Below are 17,788 nucleotides of genomic sequence, written 5' to 3'. Positions count from 1 at the left end.
CCGGGCCCCCCAGGCGGGGGGTGAGGTGACACCTCCACATGCCCCGGGCCGGGCCGAGCCCGGGTCCGGGTCCCTTTAAGAGTGGGGCTGGGCTGAGCCAAGCTGGCAGGGGGTGGCTCCGCTCCCCGCTGCAGGCTGATGCCGGAGCCTCCGCTCCCCGCTGCAGGCTGATGCCGGAGCCTGGGCTGAGAGCCCCGCTTGTCTCCTGCACCAGCTCCGGGCAGGGCTTTGCTGCGGCTCCCCCAGCCCCCAGGGCCGGGCTGCCCCATGGTAGGGGCGGGTTGCTTGAGGCAGGGCAGGACCCGGTGGCGCCGAGGGCTGAACTGGCCCGGCAGGGCAGTGCGGGGGCTGCTGGAGGGGGAAGCTGGGGAAGGGGTGGCATGGCCTCAACCCCCTGGGGCTGCCTGCCCCACGGAGAAGGCAGAGGGGCACAAGCCGCAGCAGGACCCCAAACCCCCGGGGGAGGGGATCTGGGGCCAGCCCGGGGAGGCAGGAGCAGCCCCGGGGGTGCTGGGCGCATGCAGGGCAGAGCCCCGGGAGAGCCCTAGCACCACGGCGGGCAGCGCTGCAGAGGACCCCGCGCCCCTCGGCGGGCAAGGGGAGCCCCAGGCACACCCACCTCTCGCGGCCGCTCCATGCTGCTCCTGGTACCGCTTTCCGCCAGCTCGGCTGCCCTGTCAGCCACTTTTGGGTCTTTAAATAGCCATCCAGGGGGAAATCCCAGACATTTTTAGCTTTTTAAAAATTCCCCCCGGATGGCTATTTAAAGACCCAAAAGCCGGACATGTCCGGGGAAACCCGGACGTATGGTAACCCTACCTCACACTCTACAAGGCAGCACAAATGGCGGGAGGGGAGACAGCATGGCAGACAGAGACACACCGTGTGTGAGAGAGAGAGAGATGCGCATTGCCCCTTTAAGTAAGCTGACCCCATTCTAAGTACATTGCCTTTTTAAGTAGATCAGCAAGTTGAGACAGCAGCTGCTGCCAACAAGCTCTCTCCGTCCTGAGCTCTGTCGTGTCCCCTCCTGCTCTATAGAGGTGGGGTAAGCGGGGGGGCAGGAGCAGGGGGGAGGGAGACACCCTGACATTAGCCCCCCACTTCCCCACACAGCAAGACGGAGGCTCCTGGGAGCAGCTCCCCAGCAGAGGGCAGGAGCAGCACATGGCAATGGGGGGAGGGGCAGCTGAACTGCCGGCAATTGATACCCTGTTGGGCAGCTGCTGCACAGGGAACTTAGGGGAGCGGGGAGCTGATAGGGGGGCTGCTGGTCCACCCTGGTTCCAAGCCCCCATCAGCTAGCTGCAATGGGCTGCTCTTTCTGCAAGCAGTGGACAAAGCAGGCGGCTGCCAAACACTGTTATAAGGGAGTATTGCACAACTTTAAACATGCATGTTCTCTAATTGATCAGCAATGTAACAACAAAACAACATTAACTGGGATGACTTTAAGGCCTGGTCTACACTACGACTTTAATTCGGATTTATCAGCTTTAATTCGAATTAACCCTGTAACCGTCCACACAACGACGCTAGTTAATTCGATGTAAAGGGCCCTTTAAATCGATTTCTGTACTCCACCCCAACGAGCGGAGTAGTGCCAAAATCGATTTTAACAATTCGAATTAGGGTTAGTGTGGCCGCAATTCGATGGTATTGGCCTCCGGGAGCTATCCCACAGTGCATCATTGTGACCGCTCTGGACAGCAATCTAAACTCGGATGCACTGGCCAGGTAGACAGGAAAAGCCCCGCGAACATTTGAATTCCATTTCCTGTTTGCACAGCGTGGAGAGCACAGGTGACCACAGATACCTCATCAGCACAGGTAACCATGCAGGCTGATAATCGAAAAAGAGCACCAGCATGGACCGTGAGGGAGGTACTGGATCTGATCGCTGTATGGGGAGAGGATTCAGTGCTTGCAGAACTTCGTTCTAAAAGACGAAATGCAAAAATTTTTGAAAAAATCTCCAAGGGCATGATGGAGAGAGGCCACAATAGGGACTCAGATCAGTGCCGCGTGAAAGTCAAGGAACTCAGACAAGCCTATCAGAAAACAAAGGAGGCAAACGGTCGCTCCGGGTCAGAGCCGCGGACATGCCGCTACTACGCCGAGCTGCATGCAATTCTAGGGGGGGCTGCCACCACTAACCCACCTGTGTTCGTGGATTCTGGGTCGGGGATAGTCTCGACGCCTGAGGATTCTGCCGATGGGGTAGAGGAGGAGGAGGAGGAGGAGGATGAGCTTGCAGAGAGCACACAGCACTCCATTCTCCCCAACAGCCAGGATCTTTTTATCACCCTGACTGAAGTACCCTCCCAAGCCTCCCAAGCCTCCCAAGCCAGTACCCAAGACTCTGACCCCATGGAAGGCACCTCAGGTGAGTTTACCTTTTAAAATATAAAACTTGTTTTAAAAGCAAACGGTTTTTAATGATTACTTTGCCTGACTTTGCATTCGCGGTCAGTTCAGCTACTGGAAAAGTCTGTAGCTATTGGAAAAGTCTGTTAACGTGTCTGGGGATGGAGCGGAAATCCTCCAGGGACATCTCAATGAAGCTCTCCTGGAGGTACTCCGAAAGCCTTGCCAGAAGGTTTCTGGGCAGTGCATCTTTATTCCCTCCTCCATGGTAGGACACTTGACCACGCCATGCTTGCAGCAAGTAATCTGGTATCATTGCCTGACAAAGCCTGGCAGCGTATGGTCCCGGTGTTTGCTGGCATTCAAGCAACATCCGTTCTTTATCTTCTTGTGTAATCCTCAGGAGAGTGATATCACTCCTGGTAACCTGGTTGAAATACGGGAACTTAATTAAGGGGACAGAGGTGGCCGTTCCTACTGGGCTGTTTGCCTGTGGCGGAAAATAAATCCTTCCCTGCAGTTAGCCAAGCGCAGATGGGAAATTGGCCCTGAGTTTTTCGCGTTTGGCTAGCAGGGATCTTCCCTGTTACCAGCCACGCGGTGGGGGGAGGGGTACTGTGATCATCCCAGAGAATTCATGGCGAGGGGGGGGGGGCGGCGGTGGGGGGGGGATTAGTTTGGTGCCTGTAGGGATCTTCCCTGATACCAGCCACGCGGTGGGGGGGAGGGGTACCGTGGTTAGTTTGTTTTCTGGTGCTGCTGAATGTTAACAGAAAAACCGCAGCACTCTACTTGCCCAGACAAGCCCCACCACACTCCCCCCCCCCCCCCCCAACTGGCTGAGATTGGCCAGGCTTCTGCAGCACTCTACAAGCTATGCTTGGTATGTGGGAAAGTAGGGCGCAGAAGCTGTAAGAGAATGGCTTACCATGGCCGCATGCAAGCAGAATTCTGTTGCCCAGACCTGTGATCTCTAGCAGCAAAGCCACAGGCACTCAGCATTAAGAGGCAAAATGCGACCTTGCACAGAAATCACATGTGCTATGTAATGTGAACAGTGTTGGTCACCGTGAAAGAGTATAAGCATTGTTCTGCAAAATGTAGCTTTTAAAACAATTCTCTCTTTTTTCCCCTCCCTACAGCAGCTGCAAATTCCTCAAGCCTCCCTCCTCCATCCCGAAGGTTATCACAGATAAGGCGTCGTAAAAAAAAGACGCGAGAAGAGATGTTTTCTGAAATTATGCAATCCAGCAGGAGTGACAGAGCTCATCTGAATGAGTGGAAGGAAACAGTTTCAAAGTATAGGAAAGAAGTCAGTGAACGTGAGGAGAGGAGGGACCAACGTGAGGACATGAGGGACCAACGTGAGGAGAGGAGAGACCAACGTGAGGAGAGGAGAGACGCTCGAGATGAGAGGTGGCGTCAGGAAGACCAGAGGATGAAGGAAGCAACGCTGGGGCTGCTCCAGCGTCTGGTGGAGGTTCAGGAACGGCTGCTGGAAAACAGACTGCCGCTTCAGCCCCTGTTCCACCCTCCCCCCTCCCCATGTTCCGTATCCTCCTCACCCAGACGTGTAAGAACGCGGGGGGGGAGGCTCCGTACACCTTCCCATTCCACCCCAGTAGACAGCCCAAGCAAAAGGCTGTCATTTTTTTAACCTTTTCTTTGTGGCTTTTTCCTTCCCAGTAATCCTCCTCCCAAATACCACCCGGGTTCCCTCCCTCTTTTTCTAATCTATTAATAAAGAATAAATGATTTTTAAATGATAGTGACTTTATTTGGTTTGAAAGAAAGCTGGGGGAAGGGGGAGGGTGGGTTCCTTACAGAAAATCAGTCAATAAAGGGGGCGGGTTTTCATGAAGGAGAAACAAACAGATATTTCACACTGTAGCCTGGCCAGCCATGAAACTGGTTTTTAAAGCTTCTCTGATGCACACCGCTTCATGGTGTGCTCTTCTAATCGCCCTGGTGTCTGGCTGCGCGTAATCAGCAGCCAGGCGATTTGCCTCAGCCTCCCACCCTGCCATAAAGGTCTCCCCCTTACTTTCACAGAGATTGTGGAGCACACAGCAAGCAGAAATAACAATGGGGAGATTTCTTTGGCTGAGGTCAGAGCGAGTCAATAATGATCTCCAGCGGCCTTTTAAACGGCCAAATGCACATTCTACCACCATTCTGCACTTGCTTAGCCTGTAGTTAAACAGCTCCTGACTCCTGTCCAGGCTGCCTGTGTATGGCTTCATGAGCCATGGCATTAAGGGGTAGGCTGGGTCCCCAAGAATAACTATGGGCATTTCAACATCCCCAACGGTTATTTTCTGGTCCGGAAAGTAAGTCCCTTGCTGCAGCCCTTTAAACAGAGTTGTGTTCCTGAAGACGCGAGCGTCATGAACCCTTCCCGCCCAGCCCGCATTGATGTTGGTGAAACGTCCCTTGTGATCCACAAGTGCTTGCAGCACCATTGAAAAGTACCCCTTGCGGTTTATGTACTCGGTGGCTTGGTGCTCCGGTGCCAAGATAGGGATATGGGTTCCGTCTATCGCCCCACCACAGTTAGGGAATCCCATTGCAGCAAAGCCATCCACTATGGCCTGCACATTTCCCAGAGTCACAAACTTTCGTAGCAGCACCTGAGTGATTGCTTTGGCTACTTGCATCACAGCAGCCCCCACAGTAGATTTTCCCACTCCAAATTGATTCCCGACTGACCGGTAGCTGTCTGGCGTTGCAAGCTTCCACAGGGCTATCGCCACGCGCTTCTCAACTGTGAGGGCTGCTCTCATCTTGGTATTCTGGCGTTTCAAGGCAGGGGACAGCAAGTCACAAAGTTCCATGAAAGTGCCCTTACGCATGCGAAAGTTCCGCAGCCACTGGGAATCGTCCCAGACCTGCAACACTATGCGGTCCCACCAGTCTGTGCTTGTTTCCCTTGCCCAGAATCGGCGTTCCATGTTTAGAATCTGCCCCATTAACAACATGATCTCCAAAGCACCGGGGCCTGTGGTTTCACTGAATTCTGTATCCGTGTCCGTGTCCATGTCCTCATCATGCTTGTCGCTGCGCTGCCGCTGCCGCTGCCTCCTCTCCTCGTTTTTCTGGTCCTGGCTCAGCATAAACTCCACGAGAACGCGCGAGGTGTTTACAATATTCATGAGTGCTGTCTTGACCTCAGCGGGCTCCATGCTTGCCGTGGTATGGAGTCTGCAGTGTTCACCCACCCAGGAAAAAAGGCGCGAAAATGGTTGTCTGCCGTCCGTTGCTTTCATGCAGGGAGGGAGGGAGGGAGGGAGGAAGTGAGGCTGTACCCAGAACCACCTGCGACGATGTTTTTTGTCCCATCAGGCACTGGGATCTTAACCCACAATCCCAATGGGCGCGGGAGACTGCGGGAACTATGGGATAGCTATGGAATTGCTACCCACAGTGCAACGGTGCAGAAATCGACGCTAGCCCCAGTACTTGGACGCACACCACCGAATTAATGTGCTAGTGTGGCCGCATTCATTTCGACTTTATACAACCTGTTTCTCAAATCCGAATTATCTAAATTCGGATTAATCCCGTAGTGTAGACATACCCTAAGTGAGGAGTTACTGTATGTAGTGAACATTTGTTGTCTGGGATTGCTTTTCATAAGCAAACAGTCTCTTTGTTTTGTTTCAGCTGGTTATGCAGTATCTTTACTATGGCGGTGCAGAATCACTCCTAATTAAGAATAATGAAATAATGGAGGTAAGAAATATTTTACTTCATTCCGATGGGAGTTACAATAAGTGATCTCTCCAGTGTTCACATAGCTGCACATGGAAATGGTCTCTATCAAGTGTTGGCAAACAGCAAAGAACTCTTCACCAGGTGGTTTAGTTTTCCCCATGTCTTGAGTGGCATGTGTCTGCACTTTTTGAGGAAAGGAATGAAAACCTGCTTTCATTTCTTACTCCAGTCTCAGACTCTCTCTCCACCACTTCTTCCTGCTTCCCTGAGTTCATAGTCGATCCTCACTGAGGTGCCACCACTGTGAATACCCAGCTTGTGGCCTCCACCCCCAATTCCAGTTAACGTAAATAAAAGTAGGTTTTATTGGACATAGGACAGAAAAGAGAAAGAAAAATCCCAAAGCAAAAGATAATTTGAACTAAAACATCTGGCCAGACACTCTGAGAAACTCTTCTAGTAGAGCAAAAAGCTTGTGTTACAAAATATGGAAATATTCCCCTCACCATGGTACAACAGCCTCATTCCTTTAGTCTTAATAGGATGTCTCTTGCCGCTAAATCAGTCTATTCCCCTTTCCAAGCTGTGTCTCTGGGGTTGTTAGCTAGGAGTCAGATGTCCAGAAAATCAGAATAATCTCATGTGTAGTTCCTCATTCAGGAAGATATGAAAGCATATGCCTAACTTTAAGCATGTGAGTAGTTCCATTGAAGTCAAAGTTCAGCTTCAAGTAGCCATATGCTTAACTGTGTTGCTGAATTGGACCTTAAACTGCCTCCTGAGATGGAGGGAAGGAGGAATCTTTTTTTATCTCAAAAGCTTATCCTCCTGTCCAAGGAGTCCAGTTACACGTTGTCATCTTCCCCCTCATCCTCACACCAATCAAATGTGCATAACTGTATGGATTTTAAGTGACCTCCTTCCAAAATTCTGTGCATTGTTATTATCAACCATTGTTCAACCAAGTGGCTCCCAATAAAACACAAATAAAGGCATGTTTGGGCAAATTCCTCGCCAGTCGGAGCTGGAAGCGTTCATATCCACAGCATTCAGGTTATATCAGGTAAAACTAATATAGGACACTAAATATTAAAATCACTGATATTTATACAGCTGGTAAAAATCATAGTGCACAGATTATATAGAATCTGCCACTATGTTATTGTGCAGTGTGAGACACCCAAGCAAAGGTGAGTTTTGACAGAGATAGCGCTACTAGAAACTAGCAGCAATTGGGTATGATTGGCCAATGAGAGTCTATTTTGGTGGGTATCGTAACCCTTATAATAATCCCGCTGAGGAAGTTTTGGAGGGGGAAGTATTTGTATAAGTAGACAAAACTGGAATTAGTCCTCTCCAGTTCGGTGCAGTTTTAACTAAGCTCACTTGAATTAACTTCCTTTCTCTTACTAAAACCAGCTATTTTTCAAATTCATTCCCACAACTTTGCAAAGAGGCCTATAAACCCTAACGCTTCCTGCAAAAAGTGTTCTCAAACTAGATAGGACAACAGCTTTACAGATATAGATCTATACACATAATCAACTAGGTAACGCCCCATACCTCTTTCTGAATCAAGACTCTCTCTCTCTGTGTGTGTGTATATATATATATATATATATATATATACACATATATATACCTCCCCAACAGTTGACTTATATGGGTGTCCAAGTCCGGCATATGGCCCTCTCTGTGTGTATATATATATATAGAGAGAGAGAGAGAGACTTCCCCAACAGTTGACTTATATGGGTGTCCAAGTCCGGCACATGGTCTCCTCTGAGGGCATTCCCATGGGCTTGACTGTCAAATATGGCAGCTGTGTTGGACAAAAGGGGGGGGGGGGGCGCTGTTGAACAGCCTTGTAAAGACTATGCAGCTGCCTAAGAGAAGGCTCCTAATCCCTCAGGATTCCCTTTGTTTCCTGTGGTTTAAGAGCCCTTGTGGACCACAGGTCTGACTCCTTGAGCCACGGTGGCAGCTGGAGCCTGGATACAGCCCTAGTTTTCTAAAGTTATATTTAGCAACTTGCTTTATTATAAATGTGGTAACAAGAAGCACAGGAAATACTGAAATCTTTGCTGCGATTCATAATTGGGGCCAGCTGGCTGCTGTCACATCAGCATTGCAGATTTTCCAGATTTGGGATTTATTTAGGGGATTAGACTAGAGCTGGAGGTGAGTGGATGGACAGGGCCAGAACAACTTTCTAACAGTTTTTTCCTAACAGCCCTGGCTTGCAGTGTGAGGGCACTGTTGGGTTCCACTGAGCAGCACTTTGTTGGGTATTCCCAGTGATAAGTGCTATGTAAATGCCTAAAGATAGAGCTCCCAGCTCAACCTGATATATGTGTATTGATCAGAGCAAACTGCGTAGCGCTGAAGAACCCCTGCTTACCTTCTAAGCAAGAAAGGAGGGGCAATGGGACCACATTTGGAAGGAGAAAAAGTAGAGCAGGAGCTCTTTCACAAGCCAGACAGCAAGGAAAAGAGGCAGCAGGTGAAATCCTGACCCCATAAAAGTCAGTGGCAAAACTCTTGTGGATTTCTGTGGAACCAGGATTTCACCCAGCAGAGCTTGTTGTCTCCCCCCAGCCAGAAGAGGGATTGAGTGGAGCTCTGCCTGCACTACCCTCTTCCACCGGCTGAGAGAAGAGGTTTGAACCCACTTGGTTTTGTAGATTTTAAGGCCAGAAGGGACTATTGCAATGGTCTAATCTGACCACCTGCATAACACCTGCCATAGGTTTTCAACCTGTAATTCCTGCATCAAGCCCATAACTTCTGTTTGTGCTATTGCAAAAAGCAGGGTTGAACCCTGGCTATTTGTTTCTAATGTGTAGCTGTGCAGATTCTTCCATTCAGAGTCACATTTTTGGAAGGGCTGTAGGCTTTCATGGTTATGCTGCTTCCTCGATAGTGCCCTGAGGTCAGGGGAACTTATACACTTCTGTCCCCGCACCCCAAAAATGGCAGCATCTGGATCTGAGTGCTCTGTTTGCCACTCATCACTTACCGACAGCTGCTCATCATAGTCTGAGCTGTTATGTTATTTCCCTTTGTAACACTGAAAAGGGTAAAATCAGCAAAAGAACTTTTTCTTATTATGGCAGTGAAATGACTGATAAATTAAATGAAACTTAATTAATTATAAGTCTGTGTATAAATGTAATAAAGTAGCAAGGAAATGATACTGTTTAATACTGCCCTGTTCAGCACTTCTAACACTTTTTTTTCTCTGCTGTTTAGCTTCTCTCTGCTGCTAAATTCTTCCAGCTTGAAGCTTTGCAACGACACTGTGAGATCATCTGTGCAAAAAGTATAAACACAGAAAGTTGTGTGGATATTTATAATCATGCCAAGGTAAGACACCTGTATGTGTGCACATGCATGTCTCTCTACACCCCCAGTGTGCTTGTGCAATTTGTCACAAAGCTATGACCTCATCATCTGTCCCAATAGGCCATCTCACTGGGACTTATTTTAACATTCCATACCCCTAAGCCAGGAGTGGCCAACCTGAGCCTGAGAAGGAGCCAGAATTTACCAATGTACATTGCCAAAGAGCCACAGTAATACGTCAGCAGCCCCCCATCAGCCCCCCACTCCCAGTGCCTCCCACCCACCGGCAGCCCCGCCGATCAGTACCTTCCCCGCACCTCCCGATCAGCTGTTTCGTGGCATGCAGGAGGCTCTGGGTGGGGGAGGGAAAGGAGCGAGGGCATGGCAGGCTCAGGGGAGGGCACGGGAAGGGGTGGAGTGGGGGCAGGCCTGCGACAGAGCCAGGGGTTGAGCAGTGAGCACCCCCCGGCACATTGGAAAGCTGGCGTCTGTAGCTCCAGCCCCGGAGTCAGTGCCTATACAAGGAGCCGCATATTAACTTCTGAAGAGCCACGTGTGGGTCCAGAGCCACAGGTTGGCCACCCCTGCCCTAAGCCATTTCAAACAGTTGCCTTTAAAAAAAAGTAAACTTGTCTTCCTTCCTCTCGCAAATGGGGATATTCCCACTAACATTACCCTCACTGGAAGTTCAGGATGAGTGATTCTCGGCCTTAGTAGCTGACAGCTTTTCTGTATCTAAAAATGACACATTGTCAAAGCCTAATGTCCTGCAGGGATAGTAGTGAGACTTTTATATCATTGGAGAGGGAAAATGCCCAGCTTCCCAATGGAATCCAGTATTCCATAGTCCTCCCAGGGGTCCTGAATTATAGGACATTAAAGCATGACATTTTTAGACTTAGGGCTTGTCTATACTTACCGCGCTGGTTCGGGGGCAGGCAATCGAACTTCTGGGTTCGATTTATCGCGTCTTGTCTGGACGCGATAAATCGAACTCAGAAGTGCTCCCCGTCCACTCCGGTAATCCTGCTCGCCGCGAGGAGTACGCGGAGTCGACGGGGGAGCCTGCCTGCCGGGTGTGGACCGCGGTAAGTTCGAAGTAAGGTACGTCGACTTCAGCTACGTTATTCACGTAGCTGAAGTTGCGTACCTTACTTCGATTTGGGGGTTTAGTGTAGACCAAGCCTTAGAAAAACAACTTTAAGTCATTTGGGGGAGTGTTTTACATTTCTCGGTTTTATTTTTTCCTCTCCTTTTGTGCATTTTATAGTGGAACTCACATTAACTAAGGCTTGGAAGGTGGAGGGATACAAAAATAGTCCCAATAAAAATATGTTACAAGTATACCTAAAATTATTTTTCTGTAAGATGTGGCACATACAAAAGATGTAATGGTGTGGTGTGACCTGGGGATTTGATCAGCACTCATTTGAGGTGCTCCACAACACAGGCCATTCCCAACTCCTGCTGATCAAATCTTCATTTCTCACAATCATGTATTCCCTATAGATAATGCTATGCACTGGTGTGCCATCAGCTTTTGAAATAGGAAAACATTTCATTCCTGAAAATGAGTTATATATGAAGTGTATCTAGAGGCCTGTCTTTTGTGATAGAAACAAATGAAGGAACAGAAGCATCCTCCACTTTGAAAGGCACCTGATTTATTTCCCAGCTTGCGAGAGAGACAACTTCTGGATTTAGCAGGGGGTTTTAATCCTAGATAAAAAGAATCATTTCAATTTTGATTTCAGCTCTTGGGCCTTTTCTTCTAAAGTGAGATAAGCTACACTGGATTTTTTGTCTCTCTAGGCCCCAATTCAGCAGTGCACTTAAGCATGTGAGTAACCCTATTGAAGGCAAGGTTAGGCACATGCTGAATCTGGGCCCTAGTTCACTTCTGTGGGCCAGATCCAGCAAGTGCTCAATGCATGGAGCTGTCGCTGAATTCTGGCAGTTGAAGGTGTGTCTACATGATAGACTTGTGAGACCAAGACCCTTCACTTCAGACTTGATGATCTGTAAATTGTTAAATCGTTCACATTTCATTCTATTCAATTCTTCTCACCCTACTCAGAATGCAGGTTTTACAAGCAGCCTCCATTTCTTGTCTTCTGCTGGCATACAATGTCCCCATATCACAGTGCATTAGTTAACTCTGTGGCATGGGATAGTGTTATATTCTGAATATTCAGTTCATTTGGATGGTTGCTGAGGACTTTCCATTCCTGTGATTGTAAAGGACCCTAGGAAGAAATGGTCATTTGATTAGCATAGCTTTCAAGTTTTCATTTTTACTCAAGGTTCTCTTTACTGTGTGTTCTCTCCAGAGAAAAGCCATGTGATTTGGCAAATTGCATTGGTGACACTGGTTGATTAGTTTCTACAAGGTAACAGTCATGCTTTCCATGCATATCCCAAACTTCCAGTGAGGTCAATAGGAGTTTTGAGAGTACACATAATACTCAGCACTTCCCCAACATGCCGGCTGGGGATCAGATGAACAATAAGAAAGAAAAGAAAAATATATTATTTCCTCACTGCAATGTACTGCATATTGAAATAGTGAGTAAAGAGAATGGAAGGAGGAGTAAAGAAGAATGGAGTGAAATCTTAAGAGAACAGTATAAATCCACCAAAGAAAAGTAATCCAATCTCTGATCCAGATCCTCAGATGGTGTAAATTAACACAACTCCCTGACTTCAATGGAGCTACTTCAGTTTACACCAGCTGAGCATCTGACCTTCCGAATCCAAAATAATGCTCTCCTCTAGAAAGCTCCTAACCTGCCGTGAACTGTCCCATTTTTTTGTAGACAACATTTGTGTCATCCACAGATTATGTTAATTTAGTGGTGGGCCTGTACTATTGACCCTACTTTCTAGACTCTGCAAACAGAGTAAAGATCCCAAGGCTAAAGATAGGAAAAGCCATCTACAGTTATGGGTTGCATAGGCCTCCATCCACTAGCAAGTCCAAAGCTTTCCATTTGTTCTCAGAGCTCAAACACACCAGGAGTTTGCCCAGGCTGGTGGCTCCATGGAGCATTTTTCTGTATACTTCGCAGAACACGCTTAGGGCCTAGTCGTTGACTGGAATGCTCAGGGCTACTACTTGCATAAAATCAGGATCAGGCCGTTTGCTCACTACTTCTTATGAGGCAACTGCTACTTCCTGTGCTCTAGTGGATCATTTAGCGCTTGCTTACTCGCAAGCAAGATGGGATACATTGAGTGTAAAGGAATCTAGTGGTCCCAAAAACAACATACTTCACATGCTGTACACATAGCAGCCATTTTCCAACTGGAGTTATTTCACCCCAGGCCAAGAGTACATATCTTTATGCAGTTACTTCTGATGGTGGTGCCAGTCAGGTGTATCATGCTTGGCAGGAATGCTGGAAGACAGTCTTGATAGACCTGGCCTCTGGTAGATCTCCCCAAATCTACTGGTTTTGGTGGTGGAAACTATGGGGCCAAATCCTGGCCCCAATGAGATCCATGACAAAAATCCCATTGATTTGTATGGGGCCTGAACTTGGAATTTTGCCTCCAAGGTGACCTTAATTTTTTGACATAGTCTTAAGTCTGGAATTTGTCATTCGAAGCAAACAACGTGACATATCACTTGACACACACATATATGTGGGTGTCAATGTTCCCATCTGAAAAAGGTAGCTTGTATAGTTTGTGTGCAGTTTGTAATCTTTACTTCTCATGAACAGTATTTATTGACCCATACCTATCAGAGTGGTTACCTTTCTTTAATCCCCACTTTTTGTAGTTTCTCGGAGTCACAGAACTATCCTCCTATTGTGAAGGCTACTTTCTAAAAAATATGATGGTCCTCATTGAAAATGAAGCTTTCAAACAGCTGTTGTATGACAAGAATGGAGACACGTCTGGTCAGAATGTACTACAAGACTTACAGAGGACGTTGGCGACACGGATTCAGTCAATTCATTTGTCTTCTTCGAAGGGCTCCGTTGTATAAAGGTCAGGAAGGAGATCGCGCTCAGAAAAGACACTGCGAGTTCAGGCTCCCGTTGCAGTTGCTTAAATGAACATACAAAATTCTGCTTCACATTGGAATATTTTTTTTTTGTTGGCCAAAGGTGCTGCTTTTAGGCTGCAGCCTCACTTAGATGAGGGAATACTGTACATATGGCTCCTACCCATTTTTGAGAAACAAGGATATAGCACTATTCTGTGAATTACTGTTATGTTCAGTTCTGAATGCAAAAGTGTGGTCTTGGAGCTAATGCCAACAAAAGCCAGAACTCACCAATGAACAGCAGAAGCCTCTGCCTGAACAAAGATGCCATGGACCACTTAAAATGACAAATGGGTTATTTAAGGTTATTCTGCTCCACCATGTTATACATTTAAGAACTGTACTGTACCTATCCCAGAGTCCATTCTATTGTGCATTTAAGAAACGTAAGATTTGTTAGTTGCTGTTTCATAAGGGTCAACTGTGTTAGAGAGTTGGTAAGACTGTTATAAATGAGGAAATATACTGGCAAATTTTTAGGGGTGGGAACTTTTTAAAATTGTTCATAACAAATGGGGTGGCCTTGTAGTTTAAAATCTATTTCTTAAGCTTAAAAATTCATTTTTGACAGAGTTGTGTTTGCGAATCTATGTAACATGTTTTGTTTTTTAAAGGCACACTGTGTAAATACTGTATACATATGAGCAGGTTTTGCTTGTATTCTTTCCTAAGGTGGTATAATCTTGCCTAAATGGTTATGGTTACACCAAAGAGGTACATTACCAAGACAATATCTAATACAGTAGTTGGGGAATAAAAATCTGCATGCTAATTGTGATTTGGGGTTAAAAACAATAACAAACTCAACATGCATTTGCATGGTAACTGTACCTGTGAAATGTTATGTTTGTGCTTTGTTTTGCCAAGACTGCTTGTCAAACTCCATTTGTGAAATTAGCATATTTACTTTTTTTTCTTGGTGCAAATGGTAGTGAGATGATTCCCACAGAGACTTGTTGGAAGATGCTGATTTCTGTTTGTTACATGGAAGAGTTAAGATCAGCCTTTATTCTAGTAACATGTCAATATTTCGCTACTGGCCAGAGATTGTGACTAAGTTAGACTTTTTTAAATTATTATTAAATATGTACTATAGAATAATTTCTTACTGTATCCTCTGAATGTATAGGTTATCTACAATGGAGGTGTTCAATGTCAGGGCTCAATTTATTTTGCAGCATACTGTTAGCAAGAGAGATCTGTTAAGTGCCACAATTTTCTGGACATCTTGTACTTGATGATACCTTTCACGAATCGGTTGATTTAAAACATAGGGAAGACCTCAGTAAAGAGTAGGAGAAAGGCGCTATCTTTTCAGTGGCAAAATTACATGTATTTCTTTTCTAGCATGCTTTTTGAAACTGTGCCTGGTTCACAGATTTTTAGAAGCTTTAATTTGACAGTGCATGGTAACTTCTTGGTCTTTTGTTAGAGTATTTATGTCCGGTGCTATTTCATGTTTATAGCTTTTGGAATGCTCAGAAAACACAGTCTTTGCATTAGTTACCAACATGATAGGAAACTGTTTTATTGTTCTGATCTGTAAATCCTCCCGTATGCTTGATCATTTTAAAGCCTATACAGTATCTGCAACAAATTACAAAATTGTCTAAACTACCATTAATGTCTCAGAGACACAGCATGTCAGCCTAACAATGAATTATCAGACAATTTGTTTCTGCATATGATATGCCATATAAGATGTTGTCTAGATCATTTAGCTACCGGCGACTTACTTTTCTGTGAATGTTGCAATGCTAGAGAAGCAAGAACCTGATAAATGCAATTGCAACTCTTGGGGGTGCTTATATTATAGTTTGGTGTGCTTCCTCACTCACTGAAACCCATTCTTCCATATTGGTAACAATCTACATAATAAAAACAAATCTCACCCAGCAGCTTAATGTTAACTTCTCTAAATATAAAATTATAATGCTCCAGATTTTTACCCAGTAATCAAGTAGGCCAAATTCTACCCTCAGGTACACACAGAGCTCCCACTAAAGTAATCAGGCATTGCAGACATGTATCCACAAGCAGAATTTTTCTCGGTGGGAAGTAAAACCACAGGTATAAATTCAGCTAGGCAATCTGGTATCTTAACAGGATGATAACCACTGCTTATGTAGCAATGACTTCAGGGCATACATTAATAGCGGTCCAGGACATTGGTAATGGGATATAGAGCCTATATCCCTGGGTTACTCATTGGAATGTTGATGTAGACTGATGTCACCAGCACAGAAATCCACCACAATAGGTGTAACTTTCTTTGGCAGTGTCAGCAAAAAAAATCAAAGACTGGATGGGGAAGGGAGACTTCTCTCCTGTCTCACCCTGAGAACTGGCTCCTCTAGGTTAGGACTGAGACGCATAGGATGAGCTGTGGTAAGCTTGAAGTGTCACTGACTTTGTGGTATTTGTTCTGCTGCTAAACAGAGGACTTCACTTGCTCTATCTCTAGTACATCTTTCATGAGCATTACATTCACTAGAAGTATTCTGTTAGGAACAAAGGGACAAATTCTCCCTTCACTCTGTGCACAGGGGTTACTATGGACTAAAAGGGAATTGTGTGAGCATGCAAGGCAAAATTAGACCCAAAACTAGTAGCAGCAAAGCGTACCTGCCTCTAAACAAACACCACAAATCTCCTTCAGCAGGACTGTGTCAACCCATAGATTTGTGCATTCCCTTTGCTTCTTCAGGGGCTCATTAATCTGGAACATTGCGCACGATCTAATGCTCGGGGTTCCAGTGCATAAGCCTTCAGATTTAAGTTACTGCTACCATGGGATTTGCTTTGCTCTCAACTAAACATGAACAGGAGAACAAGATTATAGAAGTCTATGGAATCAAACATGCTCCTGAAAGAGGATTCTGGCTATTGATTGGTGTGGCAGTGTCTATTGCTATTAAAGCTATTATTAATGGATACATTCGAGTACATTGCACCGTTATTGGTTTGCAAACACTGGTGGAAAAGCTCATGGGAGGGCTTATTAGGGCAGCAAAAACTGCATGGTTTCCCTCACAGAGTTTCCTCCCTGTTCTTCAATGGGGGGCAGAATTCCCAGACTCAGCTAAGCAGGGGGGTACAGACCTGGGGTCCCATTGAGCTCCACAATGCACAGATTCTGGAGTCCCTCTGGGTGCCTGATCCACACCCAATCGAACCGGAACTGCTATCGTTCCATTTCAGTAGAAGCCTCTGTGGTGAATTTCATTCAAAAAAACACTTAGAATGTGACCATGATCCCTATAAGACATGGCCTTTCCATACAGCAATCATTATCGTAGTGGTACATATCAGTGTCCTTTAGAAAGTGCTGTTATTTCAGGAAACAAAAGCCTTTGTTCATTAATCTCTGTACCGATTGCAATAATTCATCCATTCTGGGGAAGAATTCCCTCTATCCTCCCCCCAAGGAATTTCAGATGGTTGGGTGAACTGGAAATTCTTTTTAAAACCCTTAGAAAAAGTGTATTAATTTTTTCAATCATAACTCGCACTCCCCTTCCCTCTGCACAACGATCTAGGGCTTTTTTTTTCCATCTAGGTTTTTATAAGGTCACCCATCACTGTGGTATCTGGGCATCTACAGGCACTTTGACCCTTCTCAGTTGCAAGTCCTGCCTTTCCTTCTCTAGAAGAGACCCAATCTCCTCTTAGCTCCCTTAATTGCCCCGCAGTCACCAGAACGCACCCACTTGCCTAATCTGTTGCCAGCTCCCTCCCTGTTCTAGAACCATGCTGGTTCCCTCCCTGACCCTGGCAGATGTTATCTCAACTAACCCAGCTCTCCCCTTTGGTTCATTGCCCCATAATCAGCTTGAAAACTGGCAGAGGAGGTGGGCTGGGTGGAAACATATGATAGGAAAGTTTGGGTGCATCAGGGAGCAAGGTTAGTACTCTTTTCTGTGAAAACTCCAGAACCATCTCCCAGTTACTCAAATCCTCCCTGCTCCACAGATTGGAGACCTTCCATCTCTTAGAAACAGATGGCTTCCAAATATTTTCTACTCTAGAAAATGGCCAGTTTCCTAAGGGAGCCTTTCTCCAGGCTAAAACTTTGCATGCACGTTCTTGGCTCAGAACTGAATTGATTGTGCAAAGTATATAAATGTATATATTCCAAGTTGTGCATGGGGAATTAGTGGAAAGCCTCTCACTGGCACTACCAGGAGCTGCTCTGGTAAGTTTCCACCTGCCACTTTTTAAACTGACACTGTTCATGTTGAAGATCCACTTATAGTTGTCTTCATACCAAAAACTGTACTAGTCCCTTTTGGATGCATTACAGTATGC

At 46.2% G+C, this 17,788-nt stretch overlaps 2 protein-coding genes across 6 annotated transcripts in view; both read left to right on the top strand.

Annotated features, from left to right (window-relative positions):
- Window positions 1-3,698, top strand: part of CRY1 (cryptochrome circadian regulator 1) — a 440,250-nt gene extending 436,552 nt beyond the window's left edge. For both annotated transcript variants that reach the window (XM_065581567.1, XM_065581559.1), the window contains one exon: window positions 3,510-3,698. The gene's annotated coding sequence lies outside the window, so the exon portion shown is untranslated. The remainder of the gene's footprint in view (window positions 1-3,509) is intronic.
- Window positions 1-16,412, top strand: part of ABTB3 (ankyrin repeat and BTB domain containing 3) — a 279,212-nt gene extending 262,800 nt beyond the window's left edge. For 2 of the 4 annotated variants that reach the window (XM_005300806.5, XM_042843602.2), the window contains 3 exons: window positions 6,031-6,099; window positions 9,334-9,447; window positions 13,211-16,412. In XM_005300806.5, coding sequence (XP_005300863.2) covers window positions 6,031-6,099; window positions 9,334-9,447; window positions 13,211-13,420 — 393 coding nt within the window. In that variant the 3' untranslated portion in view covers window positions 13,421-16,412. Of the gene's footprint in view, window positions 1-6,030; window positions 6,100-9,333; window positions 9,448-13,210 lie in introns of those variants that run through there. The other 2 variants (XR_010597867.1, XR_006172874.2) reach the window with 2 other exon arrangements.
- Window positions 16,413-17,788: the final 1,376 nt, after the last annotated feature.

Source organism: Chrysemys picta, chromosome 1, assembly GCF_011386835.1.
Source record: "Chrysemys picta bellii isolate R12L10 chromosome 1, ASM1138683v2, whole genome shotgun sequence".
In the NCBI taxonomy this organism is placed as follows: domain Eukaryota; kingdom Metazoa; phylum Chordata; order Testudines; family Emydidae; genus Chrysemys; species Chrysemys picta.
The sequence above is the reverse complement of the archived record's forward strand: the minus strand, read 5'-3'. Positions and strand labels throughout refer to the sequence as shown.